This window comes from Rhinolophus hipposideros (assembly GCF_964194185.1).
Source record: "Rhinolophus hipposideros genome assembly, chromosome: 21".
NCBI classification, from domain to species: Eukaryota; Metazoa; Chordata; class Mammalia; order Chiroptera; family Rhinolophidae; genus Rhinolophus; species Rhinolophus hipposideros.
Window position 1 is genome coordinate 2073083 of NC_138067.1, and position 17346 is coordinate 2090428.

General features: G+C 56.4%; 2 protein-coding genes across 9 annotated transcripts in view; one reads left to right on the forward strand and one right to left on the reverse strand.

The window, feature by feature from the left end:
* Positions 1-1251, reverse strand: part of CCNE1 (cyclin E1) — a 75134-nt gene extending 73883 nt beyond the window's left edge. For 2 of the 5 annotated variants that reach the window (XM_081032145.1, XM_081032144.1), the window contains exon 1: positions 1113-1223. The gene's annotated coding sequence lies outside the window, so the exon portion shown is untranslated. Of the gene's footprint in view, positions 1-1112 lie in introns of all 5 variants that reach the window. The other 3 variants (XM_081032148.1, XM_081032146.1, XM_081032143.1) reach the window with 2 other exon arrangements.
* LOC308490223 (protein C19orf12 homolog) lies at positions 804-9345 on the forward strand. 4 transcript variants are annotated; one of them, XM_081032151.1, is made up of 4 exons: positions 804-905; positions 3819-3988; positions 7309-7561; positions 7705-9345. In XM_081032151.1, the coding sequence occupies exons 2-4, from the start codon at positions 3829-3831 to the stop codon at positions 7706-7708; spliced, it is 417 nt and encodes a 138-aa protein (XP_080888277.1). In that variant the 5' UTR covers positions 804-905; positions 3819-3828; the 3' UTR covers positions 7709-9345. The 4 variants fall into 4 exon arrangements, with proteins under 4 accessions (XP_080888277.1, XP_080888275.1, XP_080888276.1 ...); XM_081032152.1 differs by lacking the exon at positions 804-905 and adding an exon at positions 3660-3680; XM_081032149.1 differs by having other exon boundaries at positions 7309-7724.
* The last annotated feature ends 8001 nt before the right edge of the window (positions 9346-17346 follow it).

Below are 17346 nucleotides of genomic sequence, written 5' to 3' on the forward strand. Positions count from 1 at the left end.
GGAAATATTGTTTCAAAAATGTTGCTGCTGACGTCTGCTGTGTAGGTAGGTCTAAACTGGCCTCTAAAGTGAACAGGTACAGACCATTTTTCTTGTCATTATTCCCTAAACATTCTTGAAATGAGTGATCAGTGTAACAATATATACAGTGTAACAACTATTTACACAGCATTTACATTGTATCCAGTATTATAAGCAATCTAGAGATTGATTGAAAGTTTACCGATGTGCGGTAGGTTATATGCAAATACTACCCATCTGACATAAGGGACTTGAGCATCAGCCATTTGGGGACCTAGGTATGGGGTGGTGACGTGTGACCTCACCCCCTCACGTCCTTTGCGCCCTCCCAAGAGTCTCCCCAACCTCAGCTTTGTCCTGGAAACCTAGGAGTAAAGCCTGCGCCTGTCCCTTGCAACCCTCCACCCTCCCAGCCCCAAAGGTCCCTGGTTGCTGTTTGTGGCTTCAGCAGTCACCAAACAGTAATTCAGCCCCTCCGCTGCCCAAGGCCCTGTGCTGGCCCCCGCGGGGGACTGGGGAAGTCCGAGATCCCAAATTCAGGGCCAAGGCGAGAGAGGGTTTCCCACGGGGGTGGGGGTGGGGTGAGCGGCCTCGGGGCCTCGGGGCCGCCCCTCCACGCCTCCCGGGAGCTGCGGTCCGTCAGGGGGCCTCGCGCAGCGCCCCGCCCAGGGTCCTCTCGCCGGCTGGGCAGCCAGGCCCAAACGCGGCGGTGGCAGTGCCCTCAGGGCTGGGTCCCACCGAGCCCGGGGGGTGGCGACCCGGAAGGTCCCCGCGCCACGAGCCGGAAGACGGGAGGGCGGGGCCTGCGCGCGGGGCGGCCCCCGGGTCCGGAAGCCCCTCGGCTGGGCGGGGAGGCCTCAGTGTCCCCGGCGGAGCTGCAGCAGGTGGGGGGCGCGCCGGCGGCAGGGGGGGCGCGCGCCGCGGGGGGGCTGCCGGCGGGCGCGGGGGGGCCGGGCTGCGGCTGCGCGTGGGCTCCGGGTGAGGACGCGGGCCCCCGAGTGGAACGCGGCCGGAAGGACACCGGCGGACGCGCAGAGCCGGGGGGGGGCGCCGGATCCAGGGCCCCGCGCCCAGCGGGCTCCCGTACTCACCTGGTGTCTGGGTCTGTCACCTCCAGCCGTAACCTGGGGGGGTGTGTGTGTGACCTCCCGCACTAACGTGCCCTGCCTGTGTGTCACTTCTTACAGTAACCGGCTGTGTGGGGGTGTCCCCTCCCTCAGTAACGCCGGTACCGTGTGACCTCCCGCGGGAACCCGCGTGCGCGCATGCGTGGCGGGGGTTTCTGCGCCAGGTGGAGTCCTAGCGGGTACCTGCTCCAGTCCGCACACCTGGCTTCGCGCGGCGAAAGGACGGCGTGGGTGCTAGTGCAGACATGATGGGGAAGGGATGGGAACAATTTAGGAAGGGACAGTAGCCCTGGTGGGGGCTGGTAGCTCCTTTAGCCTTTAAAAAAGAAACAGGGATACTTTGACAGGTGCGGAGTGACCTGCCAGGTAGGTAGTAGGTAGGGAGGACTCTGCTGGGGCCAGTGGCAGAGACGGCGGCCCTGCTCAGCTCTGGTCTCCGTCGCGGCCAGAAGGCAGGTCCAGTGGGCCTTGCTCTTCCGATTTTCCAAGAGTAGAATCTGAGGTATATGTGAGATCTCCTGATTTTTAAGTACCAGCAACTGTTAACCTAAAAATAAAGGCCGTTCAAAGTGAGTGGCAACAAGCATTTATTTACCATCACTAAGAAGAGCTTTTTGGGACACACTGATTCAGGCAGAAATCCATATAGTGTGTTCCAATTAGGAGACAAAGGTAGTGGGTGTTTATGAGCAGGGAGGCATTTCTATGGGTCAGATAACGTAACATGGTGACTATTACTTCTAAACAAGGTTTTAAATCTTCAGTCCGGTAGCCATCATAACTGCTTTCTTGTTACTTGGCAAACAGCTCTTTGGGAAACCAGGTTGCACTCATTTTCTTTGCTTAGCCTCACAGGACCATGGCTTCTGGGAAAATCAGGTTCTGCCCTCCTTTCTCCATTTCTGAGTGGCTTCTGCCATGGGCAGTCCCTTCGCTGTTATAATGACATTTGTGTGTGGATCAGCCTTGACCTCTGGAAGAGTGGAAGCGGCTCTCTTCTGGGAAGGGGGAGGGGCATGTGCTCTGTCTGTACGTGGTCACCACTGGTGAGCAGAGGGGCCGGAAAGCCAGGAGAGGTTTGCAGATCCAGGACACCGCGGAGAAGAAGCCAGGACTGGCACATCTGACTTCTCCTCCAGGCCCTTGGGCAGCCCATTGCTTTTCATACCCCACTTGGCAAACAGACACATCTGAGGGACTTCTTTTGGCCATTTCTGAGCTCGAGGAACAGATGTCAAATGTCCTGGGTCATGCTCTTTCAGAGTCTTGGTATCCAGAGTGAGGTCCGACCTCCTGGGGGCTGGTGGTGATATCCGAGTCTCCCCAGCCCATGCGACCAAGACCTTCAGTGACTCCTGTGCCCTGTGGGGAATCACCGATCCCAAGATGTCGAAAGGAAAAGAGGGGGAGTGTCAGGTGCTGGGGCACAGCCTCCTCTTCACTCTCCTGGGACTGCCCAGAAGTCTGACTGCGGGGAGACGGAGGATAACAGATTTGTTCTCAGAACTCAGACTTTTCTCCCAGGACTGGAGGGCAGATGTACATTAGGTTACAGTTGGGTCAAAACAACCTCATGTAACCAAAAGATATGGAGCAATAGAGTCTGCCCCAAACTGTCTCAGTCATGTTCCTTTAGCAACTGTTTGCATGTGTCACCCTTGAATGTACAGGGAGTACTGGAACAAGAAGTACCAGCCTAGCCTTCCTTCCTTGCTGCCACTTTGAGTTTACTTCTCAACCCTGCCAGGTGGGGGCACTCCATGCCCACCCTGGGCAGGGCTGCCCCACCCCACTGCCTGCCATTATCTGCCAGCGTGGCAAACAGCGTCCTGACTCCAGAGGTTGTTCTGACATCATTGTTCCAAAGGTCGAGTGCTCTCCTGTCAGTCTATCCACATGTACATGACTTCCCGGAATTCTCCCATTTCTTCTATTCTCTGATGGTTTCACGTTACTGCTTCATCCGGTTCCAGGAGTACTGGGTTGATTTTTGGAGTGGTTGCTTTTAGAAGCCAGTGTGTGTGTTGGTAACAGGATGGTCACCTAGAGCCATCATGTCTGAGAGTCTGCAGGGTTCCAGACTCGCCAGGCACTTTGTACCCGTTCCACTCACCCCTCTCCAGAATCCAGCCTGGAGGTGGTTTGTCTCCACCATACAGGTGAGGAAGCCGACACTCTGCTCAGGGTCACAGGAGGGGCAAGGAGGCCAGTGCAGTGACAGCCCTGTGCCCTCCCCTGTCTGGCTTGGCCTGAGCGCAGATGCCCTGTCACGAGGCTGGGGCTTATGCACTCTGCCAGGCTTCGCACATGGGGTTGGCGGAGCCAGGGCCAAGAGGCTGGCCACTGATGCCAGAGGTCAGACTTGCCATAGCTGTGGTGAGCTACTGCAGCACGTGGTCACTTTACTCTGTCACAGATAGGAAGTTAATCAGAGGGCAAGGAAGACCTTTCATCCACTCGGTGGATTCTGTTTGCTTATTAACGAAACGCAGCCCTGCTTTCTCTGTGACACAAAACTTGCCACGTGATTGGGTACTGTCTTGTGTACATAGCAGAGCTACACTTCTCTCCTGCAAAGGGGGACCTGTCCTCAAAACTCTCGGAAGAGTAACCTTTGGGTGGAAACACTCTGACTCATTAAAACTCACCCTTCGAAATTCTTCCTTCCAGGCGTGCCAGGATGCCCGTTGTGGTGGAAGACGTCATGAAGCTGCTCTGCTCCATTTCTGAGCAGAGGAAAATGAAGGCAGCTGTCAAGCACTCAGGGAAGGGCGCCCTGGTTACAGGGGCTGTGGCCTTCGTTGGTGGCTTGGTCGGTGGGCCACCCGGACTAGCTGTGGGTAAGTGCCAGTGCCTCGTGGGGCAGCCAGCCTCCTGGGTGTCAGATGAAGGACTCCCGCCCACAGAGACCACACAGAAGTCTCTGTCCTGTGTGAGGAGTTGTTAAGTTTGCTCCTGTGACATGATCTTTGTGTCCATAACTTGTCTCATTAACAACACAAGCTCCTGTGTGAATATCTCAGATACAGGGCGTCTTGAAATGGTACCGTGTCATGCAGCTCTGGACACCTGTGCCCCCGGGATGTGTCCTAGAGTCTACAGACCTCAGAGTGACCCTTGGGTAGTCCCCCTTGTCTGTGGTCATTACAGGTCACCGAAAGAGACAACCTGGGAGGTGAGGAAGCTGGGCACCAACTAGAGATGCTGTCTGGTAATTTTACATCAGCTCATTCTGAGTGTGTCCCCATTCCGGAAGCAAACTGTCCAATGCAGGAAATGGGAAAAACTAACTCGTAGATTGGTCACCCGACCCCCTTGTTTGACCACTTGTTTCTGTGCGGGAACTGACTTCTGGCAAAGAATGAAGTTTGGCTGATTTTCCCATGGTTCTTTGCAGCTAGGATGCAGTTGCTTCCTTTGGACTAAGAGCAGGGAGAATTGCGGTGTGGCCCATACCACGAACTATGGCCCAGACTAGGGGGTAGGATGGCGTTGGAGAGCTGGCCAGTCAGGCCTGACTTGGGGAGGGTCGATGAGGCCTCCCTCGAGGTCCCTGCAATGGACCCTACAACCCCAGGGCGCCTGCTGAAGGCGTGGCCTCTGCTGAAGGCGTGGCCTGCCACATCCGGTCAGCGGCCTCCAGGAAGGCCTCCGTGATGCCGGGCAGCCTGTTCCAGGGGCAGGGGCCGCGGGGCACTCAGTCTGGTAGAAAGCCCCTGTGCCTGCTGGAGAAACGACCGTTTTCTGCTGTGGCCGGCCTCTGTTTGCAGCTGACTGGCAAGGCTTCCTGCTCTGTTCTTCCTTCAGGAGCAGGACTGATGGAAGTTCAAGGACATTGCAATTAGCTGAGGCCACATCGGGAAGAAAGCAGAGGCTGCATGTGGGCGGATTCAGACGTCCCATCTCTGCATTCCCTTTCCAGCCCCTGAACTAGTGACTGCAGTTCTTGCCATCCAGGAAGCAGCCAGTGAGGGAGGAGACAGGCTGGGCCTCCTTCCCCAGAGATGGTCTCTGTCCCGCGCTCCCTTGTGCTCAGAGGACAGCTCGCTGGCATCACTGGTCACGTCGCCAGGCCTGGATGCCATTTGGGGAGCACATATTTTACTCAGACTCAGGGGAAGCTGGATGGCACAGGGTATCTGCAAGGGACCCAGGGACTGGCCGCTGCCCCCCCACCCCGCCCCCTTCGTGGGCAGGAGCTCATCTTACCCAGAAGACAAAGGAATTTTCTCTTCTCCAGACAGCTAATAATTTGCTGGTCAGGCTTCCTGGTGACGTTAGGATACAGGTGCTTCTCTAAATCAAATACGGATGTGTCATGAAGGGTCAGCGCAGAGCAATGCAACTCCTGTCGGCTCTAGAGTCGTGGGGAAAAGGGTCGGAAACTTGTAAATCCCTGGTTTTCCTCCCCGGGATGCTCGTTTCTTTAGGGCAGACGGGAGCCTGTCCTGGGGCAGTGACAGCCTCCAGGATGTGAGATGCAGGCGTTCCCCGCAGAGGAGGGGTGTGTGTCCAGGAGCCTCACCTCAGCTTCCCGAGGGGCTACAGGGTGACTGCTCAGAGTCCTGCCTGCTCACGGCTTCTCTCTGGCTGGGTGCTGTTCTTTTAGTTAAAGTTATTGTTGAACAGTATGCGATTTACAGAGAGTTGCAGACAATGCACAGAATTCCCGTCTAGCCCTCACCAGTTTCAGTTCCTCTGACATTAACATCTTACATTCCAGGTACCTTTGTGGACACTAAGAATCCAAGGCTGACACACTGTAATACTGTCCCCCTTCTGCAGACTTTACTTGGGTTGTACCAGCCTTTGCATTACTGATCGTTTTGTGCTTCAGGGTCCAGCTCAAGCTACCTCGTCGCATTTAATCGTCGTCTCCTTAGTCCCTGGTCTGTGACAGTCTGGGACCTTGCAGGTTTTTCATGGCCGTGATAGATTTGCAGAGTGCGGGAGGGTGTTCTGTGGAATGCCTCTCGGTCTGGGTTCGCCTGACCCTTTCTCCTCATAGACGGGGTTATGGGTTTGGGAAGAACACCGCGGAGGTGAAGTGCCCCTCCCCTCGCAGCGTTTCAGGGACACATGACACCCACAGGCCCTCCCTGGTGATGCTGACCTTGACCACCTGGGTAAGGTCGTGTTTGCCGGGTTCTGCACCATAGAGTTACTGTGACAACTTTGTATACGTTCTTTCTTTCCAAGAGAGTCAGGAAGTCCAGCCAGGCTGCGTCTTTTAAATATGTGATCGTCAATATTTGAAAATCATGAGACGCATAAAAGAGACAAACTCGTATTCTGTGTGGCAGCAATTGGCTGGCATGGGGTAGCTGCTGCCCTTTTAGACAGTGACCGCGCTCTCCAGGTCCCCACAGGCCTGCTCAGCTCGTGTCACCCCTTTCAGTTACCTCCTGGCCTCAGAAGGCACTTGAGTTGGAGCCCCGGCCCTGGGCACTTCCTGGTGCAGACCTGCCTCTGACCTGGGCATGAGGCACTTTCCGCTGACTCGAGGTCTTCCAGTCCCACAGCTGTGGCTTAACTGTGGTGACAAATTTACATTTGCAATAACGTTTGTGCCCTTTGAGGGTAGCAGAAAGAGACATAGGTGAACACATTAAATTGCTTCGTTATCCTCATACGACTTTGGATGGGTTGTATGAAAAACCTTGCTGCACGAGAAGAGGTCTCCTTGCCTGTCCCCAGGGTCCTTTAACCACGTGAGTTCACTGGAAATTTCCACAATTCAGGGACAAACAGCATATTAGGCAACCGGTGGAGGAAACTCGGTCCCCCCCTGAGAGGGTACCGGCCGTGCACTGGCTTCTCAGCCTTGTCCTTTGTGAGCAGAGAGATGTTGGTGGGAAACATCTGCAGCCCATGCAGGGGGTTTTCGTTAGCGTGGCTCAGGGCGGGGACATGCTTCATGCTGCCTCCGTGAGTGTGGGCTCCAGGCCAGGCATGTCGGGGGGTCAGTTATCTGAACACAATGGTCGGAAGGCCACATCCACCTTTGTCCCCTGTGCTGTCTGGCCGAGTGGGCTCGAAGCTGCGCCTGCTGTGACATGCTCTGAATACCCACTTGTCACCATGGGGACGTGCTGTGGGCGGGCACCCAGGGGTCGTTTATGACGCGGTCACACTAATTGAAGCCTTCCTTGTCCCCCAGGGGGCGCCGTTGGGGGTCTGCTAGGTGCCTGGATGACAAGTGGGCAGTTCAAGCCCATCCCGCAGATCCTCGTGGAGCTGCCACCCTGTGAGAAGCAGAAGCTGTTTGACGAGGTCACCAACATCCTCAGGCACGTGGAGTGGACGGACGCCGTGCAGCTGACCGCGCTGGTCATGGCCAATGAGGTCCTCCAGCAGCAGCTATTGGCCATGCTGGTGGGTTACGTCACCAAGGAGCTGCGGGCCGAAGTGCGGTACGATGACTAGGCCGCCCGGGAAGGGCTCTGGGAGGCGCCGGGAGCCGGGGCTGCCAAGCACCGTGAACTCCCGTAGGCTGGAGTGAGAGCTCCTGCGGGACAGGCTGCCGCTGCCCTGTGTCACGTTCTGGAAATTGTAGGTGAAGACCTGGGAGTGGGAAGCTGGTGAGGAGCAAAGGCGGCCCGTTGCCCATGTGGTACCAGTTTTCCGAGTCTGCCCTCCTGCATGGAACGTGGAGGAAGGTCCCGGTGTCAGCTTCTCATCCGTGAACATGCCTTCTGTCCTGACCCCTGGTGACCGGCCCCCCTCTGGGCCCAGGGTCTCAGGACCAGGGAGCCGAGCCGCCTGGAATCATGTTTGCCTCTCAGTCCCTTCCCAGTGGCCTCACGAGGGACAAGGTCGGGGCACCCAGTCTTTTCCCTCCCCATCTGAGTTCTGCTTTTCAAATGCACCACTTTCAGTAACGGGCAGTGCTGCTTCTGAAGTGGCCGGTTCCCACCCCAAAGCTTCCCGAACACTGCAGCCGCTGCTTTCTCAGCCACAGTGGGCCTGTCATCAAAGTGCAATACAGTTTTCTGAACGGTCCTTCTCCCACGTATTTCCTTGAAGCATTTCAGAAATTGGTAGTCGTTCCCTCCCAATGTTAGGGACAAAGGGAAGGGAAGGTACCTGCTGTGTGACTTTAAACAATGAAAGACAGCACCGATCCCAGTGCCACCCCCAGCGCCCACTCCAGTGCCCAGACCTGCGTTTCCAGGCTGCTTTGACCCGGCTGCCCGGTGCTGCCAGGGTGCACTGTCCCCAGCCTCCTCTAGCAACCACAGCGCCAGGGCGCGGACTTGGGGCAGCAGCAGTGCTGCCTCCCTGGAGGTGTGGTGGGGGGGTAGGCACTCCTGCCCAGGAGAGTCAGAGCTCATGTGCGTAAAGAAAACTTCGGGATGAATTAGAACGCATGGCGCTTAAGGAATGAGTGAGCTTTTGTGTTTGTTTCAGAGAAATTGCTCTCCAGCCACGCTCCTGGAGCTAGGTCGCTGCCTGGATCATTTGTGTGCTGTGTGAGTGATGGGGGCAGGTGGGGTCCTTTAGATGATTCTCCTAACTCAGAGAAGTTGACCAGGGGTTTGGGGAGGTCCCCATTCATTACTCAGGTGTTGGGCCGTCTCCTGCGAAGCCCAGGGGACACAGGTGGTCCCAGCTCAGAGGTCCCACACCAATGTCCACTGAAGCCCGTCCCCAGCCACCTGCCTTTACCCCTGGGAAAGCACCCCTGGGAAGGGATGGTCCCACTCCTGACCAGGTGGGGGTCAGATGCACATGCCTTGCTGAGCAAAGTCACCCTTGCCTAGCCAGTCCTAGGGTGACTTGTGGTCAGCTTTGGGCACAAGAGGGCCACCCAGACCTCAGGTCCCCCCTCCTTCAGGAGCTGAAGGCACATTCCTGGTTTCCTCTCAGGCTCTCCCTCAGCTCCTGTGGTTTTAGTAATTGTACTTAGTATTTATTTGTAAAAATCTTTACTAATTTATTTTTGAATAGGCCATACCAGCCTGGTATAAAACTGAAAAGGGACAAACGTAAAAGGAAGGCTTTCTCTCACACTGACACCTCCCCCAACCCCCTCCCCAGACACAGCCAGGAATCAACTTCTTGTGCATTAACTGTTTTAAATAGTCGTTGAAAATGATTCATTTCCTTTTATTTGTCAATGTTTATTGCTGAAAACTTAGAAAAATCCAAAAAAGCATAATGAAATAAAAAGCACTACAAATTCTACCATTCAGAATACAGTTACCAAATTTGGTGTATTCTGTGGAAATCTTTTAATGCTATGTGTGTCTGTTTCTAACGTATTTGGATTGTGCTGTTTAGACCTCCTGGAACACTTAGCAATGAACATTAGTGACGTAACTTAAAATTCTCGTGCACGTGTGATGGTTGTATAATATCCATTGCACGACTTGTACCCTGGTGTGATTTCCTTTGTAGGTTTTTATTATAATGCTGGGTGAACATTTTTGTGTTAATACTCTGTTCATATTTGGGGTTATGATAAATGGTCTTTAGGACAGGTTCCACAAAGTGCAATTGCTGGGTTAAAAAGCATGCAATCCTTTTTAAGGCTGTTTTGTTCAATTTGGTCAAATTCTCTCCAGAGAGGTGGTACTGTCAGTAATTTGCTCTCCCAACAACAGTGTCTGGGGGCATCTCACTGTATCGTCAGCGAGAAATAGAATGATAATGTCTTAAACCTTTTTATACTTGAGGGTGATTACTGACATCTTGGTTTTATTTGTTCTTCTTTGCATTATGAGTGGGGTTGACCAGGTTAGGGTGACCCCCTGGCAGCCACCTGCCCAGACAGTGCTGAGGGTCCCCAGGTCCCTGTGGCCTGAGCAGAGGGCTGACCCCACCTGTGGCGGGGTGGTGGGGGTGGCAGGCTGCCAGCGGGTGAGGAGGCAGCTGGGGAGGAAGGCTTCGTGGGGGTCCCAGCAAGTAGAGGGACCATCTCCTCCGGGCAGGTTATGAACCTCCTTCGGTGTGGCATGAAGGCGCGCGAGTGAGATTTTTCACGGGCAGATGGTGTATTTCTAGCCAGAGTGAACTTTATTTTTCTGTTTTTGAGCTGTCTGGCTTGGAAGTAAACATGACTGGGGTGTGCTGCCATGCGGCAGGCTGGAGGACAGGCCCAGGATGGGCAGGAAGCAGGCCTCTCCCATTCCTTACCGGGAGGTGCCATCTAGTGGGCACTGTGGCGGCACCCTTTCTCCTCGTCCCTCCCAGCCCACAGTGCTTTCCCGAGTCACCAGCCAGGCCAGGAGGGGGCTCCCCAAGGAGGTTGTTTGATGAGTTCCCCCATACCTGCCTGGGCCTCCCTGAGGTTTTCTTGGGCATTGGGCAAAACCTTAGCCGTGTCTCTGTAACCCTTTCGCCTCCAAACCAGAATGTCTGTTCATCCTGAATGATGAACACACGGCAGCTACGAAATGCTAGGCCTCATGGAGGCCGACCAGGAACAGGGACCGGCTTTGTGGGGAGAAGATAAATGGCTGTACTGGCTGGAGTGTCCGTCAGACATAGCGACACCTGGTCAGGAGGTGAGGCTCGGGCCTGGCCCCTGGCGGCTGATCGCAGCCTCGGGCAGTCGGGGGACCCCAGATGCTGGGAACGGCAGGGAGCTGGCAGAGCTTTTCTAAACTGGGGTTACAGCTATCTGTTTCATTTTTGTGGGTTTGAGGGAAGGACTTCAATCATTCTCATTTGCAATTAAGCAAATGCAAGGATACTACCTAGGAGATACATGCTACACACCAGGTAATTAGTGAAAATAATTAAATTAGTAAAAATAAGTACAAATGATCAAACCCAGAAGTAGCAGGGTTGTGGGAAAACGACATACACACACATACACACACGTGACACACACACACACACACACACCACTGGAAATAGAGTTCTTTGGGAGAGTGATTTGAAGGAAAAACGTCACAGGAACCATAAAATTGTATATACTTTCCAGTCAACAAACTTCACTTCAGGGAAAACATTACAATAAAATAATTCAAATGGAAAAAAGATAGACATCCGCAGCACAGCTGTGCATGATGGCAGGAAAAGGGGAGCAATTCCGAGGTTGGACGCAGGGAGACAAAGTGGGTATGTGGCCGTGTCACGGGCTACGCGTAACCAGTGTCCGTAAGTAGCAAACGGGTGGGTGTACGGAATTCAGTGGAAACTCCACATATGGGTGAATCTGGGCCCCAAGTCCTTCACCTGGTCCCTTTCCCTGGACTCTCCTGAGAGGTGGGCTACCCTGTCACGTGACTCAGGACCACTCCCTGCCCCGCGCAGGTGGGTGAAATGGCTGTGGACCCTGCAGCCCTCACTAGGTCCCGTATCAGTGCCTATTTCCAGAGCCAGGATGTGATGAGCCAGCAGTACCAAAGCAGGGGGCTGAAGATAAGGAAGAGGGCTCCCCAAGGGGCTGTGAGAAACACTCCTGCGCTTTCCTTCCCTCTCACGCCTCTAACACACTCACGTCCTGACACCAGGTCTGTGGAGTTTTTCCCACACCAGGCAAACCTCTGCGATGCCAGCTGGATGTCCTACGATTCACTTCCATTCTGACACTAACTGGAGTTTGTGCAGACTCCCAGGTTAAGGGCTCGGTCCCACAAGACTGCCCCCATTTCAGATGCCAATGGCAAGTCCCGGATGTCAGCTGTACTTCTGACTGGCCAGCCACGACTCAGGTTGTCCATGACCCCCTCCTCGGGTTTGACAATTTGCTAGGTCAGCTCACAGAACGTAGGCACTTACTTTCACTGGTTCATTCTAGAATATGACAAAGGAAACAGATGGACAGCCACGTGAAGACACGCACAGGGCAAGGCGTGTGGGAAAGAGGTGGGGTCTCCACGGCCTCTCCAGATGTGCCACCCCTGTTCTCTGAGCCCAGTACCAGTGGGGCTTTTACGGAGCTGATCACAGAGAAAATGAAATGGGATAATAAGCATCGCTCAGAGAGCCACTTGTAAAAGAGTCAGGCTGGAGGACCTAGGACCTGCGCACGGCTCCCGGCTCCGCTCTGGGAACGACGGTGAGGTGCTGACCTGTGGCTGAGCTCAGCCCAAGGCCGAACCACCAACATCCCAGGTCCAGGACCCTGCTTGGACACACGTGGGCTTACTTCCTCCTCCTCTCAGTGACCGGCCTCTCTGCAAACTTCACCGTGAAAGGAACCGGTGCACTGGACACTTGGCACCTCCGTTTCCGTAATGGGCCCGACGGATCCCAGCCGACCCGGCCAACACCCTTCATCTACATGGAGGACCGCAGTGAGAACAGCTCTGCGGCTTTGCCCTACAGACCCTGTCTTTCTCAGTTCCCTTCGGAGCACAGTTCGGGTTGTTACTTGAAGCTCTGCCCAGATTGCATCTCTCTGCTCAGATTGATGCTTTTCTTATTCTTTAGTCCAGCGTAAACTTTTGTGTGTGTGTGTGTGTTTGGTTAACAGAGCCTTCCTTCTGACTGATCATTAACTCCACCCCAGCCACACTCCCTTTCTGGACGATGGGGATGGGGCTGAAAGATCCAGTTTCTAACCATGGCTTGGTCTTCCTGGAGCCCACTGAGTGTCCTGCTGGCTCATTAGAACGAAAGGTACTCCTGTCACCCAGGAAATTCCAAGGGTTTAGGAGCTCTGTGCCAGGAATGGGGGCACAGACCAACAGGTAGTATTTGTACTATTTCCCACCCGGAACACCAGGGTATGCCCAGCACCCCCAAACTCATTCCAACAGCAGGGGCAGGGACTTGTGCAAACTGGCGTTTCAAGGTGAGGACGCAGTGTGAGTGCAGAACAGAAAGGATGGGGAGCCTGGGCCTGTGTGGGGAGATGACCTGGCCTGGCCCCCGCCTAGGGCTGGGCCACCTGTGCAAACCTGCTCCCTGTGGCACCTCCCACCCATCTCTGTCACCAAGCGTCTCTGCTTCACTCCTGCTCTCTGGGACCAGCTCCAGCTCAGGCCTTGGGGAAAGAATTCTCAGCAAGTGGCTGGCTTGGTCCAGGGCTGAAAAGGTCCCTGTACTTCCTGGGTCAGGGGTGGGGACCCCAGGAGGCTGAGTTGAGAGAGAAAGGAAAGCATGTTGGCATTTTAAGAATGTTGGTAATTTATAAACTGCATACGGGGAATTGCTGTGGGCAGCTAGGGCCATGTGAAGCAGGTCTGTGCTGACCAAGTGTGGGCAGGACAGGCAACTGGCCCAGCCCCATTCCCCTCCCTCCAGCTTGGGAACCGGCTGGCGGCAGGACCCGTTCTCCCGAAAGCCTGCTCTTTAGATCAGGACATCTGGCCGGGCCCCTAAGTGACACTCCAGGGCTTGAAATTTCCCCTTGTTTTTGCCCAGAAATGTCTGCCTCAGTCTGCCAAACCCCTGTCTTCTCCCTCCCTGCCTGCCTGGCTTTCTGTTGTCAGCACTGGAACATTCCAGTGTTCAGAGCTGGCTCCTGGGGGTGGTGAGGGAGCCAGCAGGAGACGGGACCCTGGGAGGGACTGAGGACAGTGCCCTTGCCCCCTTCTCATGTCATACTGACCCCGACCCAGGAGTGTCAGGGCTGTGCCTGCTCCTGGGCCAGGCTCCCAACTCAGTGAGGGATGGGGAGGGGCCCCAGGGAGCTCCTTGGGTTTACACTCTCCTCTCCTGGGTGTGACCTCCCTGTTCTGTCTGTAGTCATCCCTTCTAGACTGATCCATTGGCCAGTCTGGGGCTTTGACATGGGGGGACCAGGAGGGGAAAGGAGGCAGGCTGAGAGAGGCTTAAGGGGTGTGTGTGTGTGTGTGCCTGTGTGTGTGCGCACGCGCATACACGGGCTCGCTCCCCGCAGGGATAAGGATCCCCCTGGCAGGGTGGGCACAGTCTGGCCCACACCCCGCTGAGGCCTTGCTGGGACTGCTTCCTCTGTGGACGCTCCTCCAGGGCCTCAGAGCACGGCCCACTCCCTCGGTTCGGGTCTGAGTTGCCAGGAAGTGTTGGGGTGGGGGGGGACAGGCAAGGGGAGGGTCAGGAGACACCCCAGCGTCTGGTTGGAAGGCCTGGGTGCCGGCGCCAATGGAGGTCTGACAAGCAGGTTCAGAAGGACCAATGGGGTCGGGTTTGGACACGGTAGCTTTGAGGTGCCTGTGACCTCAGCATCTTGCCAACGTCCCACAGGAGCTAGGGGGATGTCAGAAGGCCACCTGCGAAGACACGCATCTATGGGACGGTCAGTGGTGCAGGGCCCTAGGCTCGAGCTGTGGGAGCCCTTGAGCAGCTCAGACGTGAAGGCCAGCTTCGATGGGCACTGGCCCACTCAGGCACCTCATGGGAGATGGAGGGTGGAGGAGTTGGAGCAGGGGCTAAGGTGCTCTGGGAGCACAGATGGGACAGCCGTGCTGCCTGGGGCAAACCAGGAGGGCTGCAGAGTGGAGGTGACAGCTGCACTGGGGTCCATAGGGGGAGCCAAAGTCCATGGCAGCCAGCAAACAACCCAGATGCCCAGAGTCCAGCTCTGCTGGGCTTAGAGAGGCAGACCCCTCTCCTCTGGCCCCTGCCCCTCCCCCACCATGTTCTGGCCTCTGGGCACAGGTCCCATGGAGTCGGCTCAGGGCTGAGGCCGAGCACAGGTGTGGAGGGCATCGCCCCCTCACAGGTAAGAGCCTGGCGCAGAGAGAGGCAGGGAACCAGGCAGGAAGCTTTCGGCAGCCCAGTGCCTGCTGGCGCCAGGTAGAAAGTTCCAGACTCAGAGGCGGCCTCTCCCTGCCCAAAGCCCCAGGAGGGTCACTTCCTGCAGGTGGGGTCAGAGACAGGCCAGCACAGGGGCAGCCATGGCTCGGGAGTGTAGCCTGAGACAGCCGGGTCCCGGCTGAGAATGGGGTCAGCTGTGTAGTCACGCCCTCCCTGCCTGGTGGCTGAGCAGGAGTGGCCTGGACTTCCCTGCAGCCTCTTTCTGACTGAGTCCCAAAGAACAGGCTGGGGCAGGGGACAGGCCAGGACGGCAGAAATCAACTGACGCCAACTTGGGTGACGTGCCCAAGGAAGCCCTGGGCCCTGCACACGGGTCTGACGTCCTGTCTCCAGACAGCTCTGCCTGGGTGGGGGTGGGTGGGCACTGCCTTTCCCTGTCTGAGGGGTAACAGCCAGTGCCTGCGGGGAGTGGCTGGCCCCCAACCCTCCAGAAAGAGTTCAGGGCCACAGGCTCTCATCCATCATCAACTAGAAGCTCCAGGAATGAGGCTCAAATGCCACTTCATTATCATCCCCCTTCATTATCATGGCCCCGATGCCCCCAGCCCCATTTCTTACTTGGTTCACTTATACAATCTACAAACATTTAGTGCCAGGGACAGGAGGGGACAGTTAAGAAAAAGACCCAGAGTCCCAGTCCTCATGGAGACTACCATCCTCTCTGGTAGTAGACGGGCTCAACCAAACATCTCCTCCAGGAAGCCCTCCCTGATCACACAGCTGTTCTGGGTGCTTCATCCACTGGCTTTGTCTATTCCTCACTGAGGGTTCTGGCCTCACTCAGTTCCTTCAGTCTTAGGATGGCCTCGTGTGACCTGGCTCTGCCTCCCCAGGACCAGCGCACAGACGGGTCTCAGTAAGTGGCAGCCACTGCCACCATCAGCATCAGTCCAGACCCCTCCCCTCCATCATCATCAAGAAGGGATAAGATTCCTCAGATCCTATGAACCCCTTGCCTGGCTCCCTAGCTCTGGCATACAGCACCCGAATGGTACCGGCACCCATACAGGTAACTCCTACTTACAAAAACTCACCATCTAATGATCCCAACAGCCAAAACTCACAGGTGGGGCACTGGCTGGCAAACTCCGCCCGCCTGAAGACGTCCCTTAGCACCCAAGTCCTGCGGGAACACTGCACCCTTTCCCAGGGGAGGCCTGCCTGTCAGTCAGTCCCAAAATGCTGGAGGGACTTCCGACTGGGCTGATTCCAGCAAGGGCGCTTCTGGCAATGCTGAGGAGATGGGGGCTCCAGCGCCCCTCAGATGCAGGGGCCCGCAGGTCCTCAGACCCTCCCCTTGCCCGGGCATCGCCCCCCCGAGGGCCAAAGCAGGCCCCTCCCAGTGACCCAGAGCCAGTAGAAGGACCAGCCTCTGCAGGGACATGGGCTCTATGAGCAGCTGGGAGGAAAGAGTCCTGGGCGGGGACGGCAGCACTTGGCTGGCAGGACAGTTGACTCCTGTGTCCTCGCCAGGGCTTGCAAGCAAAGTCCCAGGCGGGAGTGTGAGGGTCTGGACTCGGACCCGGAGGACCGAGCCCTGCGGCCAGCCCTCAGCTTCCTGTGAAACAAGGGGACCCACAGAGATGCAGGTGAGAACGCCGGGCCTCCTCCAGACACAGGGGCGGCATGGTGGCCTTGAGTCAGGCCCACTCCAGAGCCTGGATGACAGCACCTGCTGGGGGGACCAATGAAGCCAGCCCCTCCGAGAAAAGCCTGGTGGGGGGGGAGGCAGGACCCAAGCCAGGCTGACGAGGTCCCTGCGGGAAAACTGACCTGTAACGAGTCAGATGGGGCCTCCAGGTGACTTCTTTGCCCGCTCACATCAGTTCACTGAGGTCCTGATTCCTGTGGGGGCAGGGATTGTCACTCCTATGCCCCCCCCACACACACATATAGCCCCAGGGCATTTGTTATGGTTCCTAGCGCACTCTGATGTCATGGGGATATCTGCCGAACAGGGACAGCCAGTCCTTCAGGAGGAGCTGAGGACAGCCAGGGCTTGCCTTCCACAGGCAGATGGGGTCTTAATGGAGCCAGGTGTCCCTTGGGGATCCCAGGCACAGGTTCCCGCCTGGGTCTCTGCACACAGGGTCAGGACGCGCTCTGACAACCAGCACAGACATGCTGCTCTGCTGCCGGCACCTCAGTGCTGCCGAGCTGCTCCCCAGCACAGAACTCTCCTCCCCAGGACCTTTGCACCTGCTGCGCCGTGTGTGTGGAGGGCCATCCTCCTCACCATCGGGGTGAGCTCCCCGCTGTGGGGTGCTGCCCTCCACCTGCCCCCACCCCATCACGCCTCAGTCTGTACCCCATCCCAGCACACAGCAGGACCAACACCCCCTGTCCCGTGCCTGCCTGTTTCTCCTTAGAGTTGGGACCTCGTGCGCCTCACTCCTGGCTGTGTCTCCAGCACCAGCCTGGCATACGGTGGTCTGCAGGCATGGTGGCCCTCCAAAGGTTGTCAGGCACTTGTACTCTTAGGTCCTTGCAGGCCCTAACA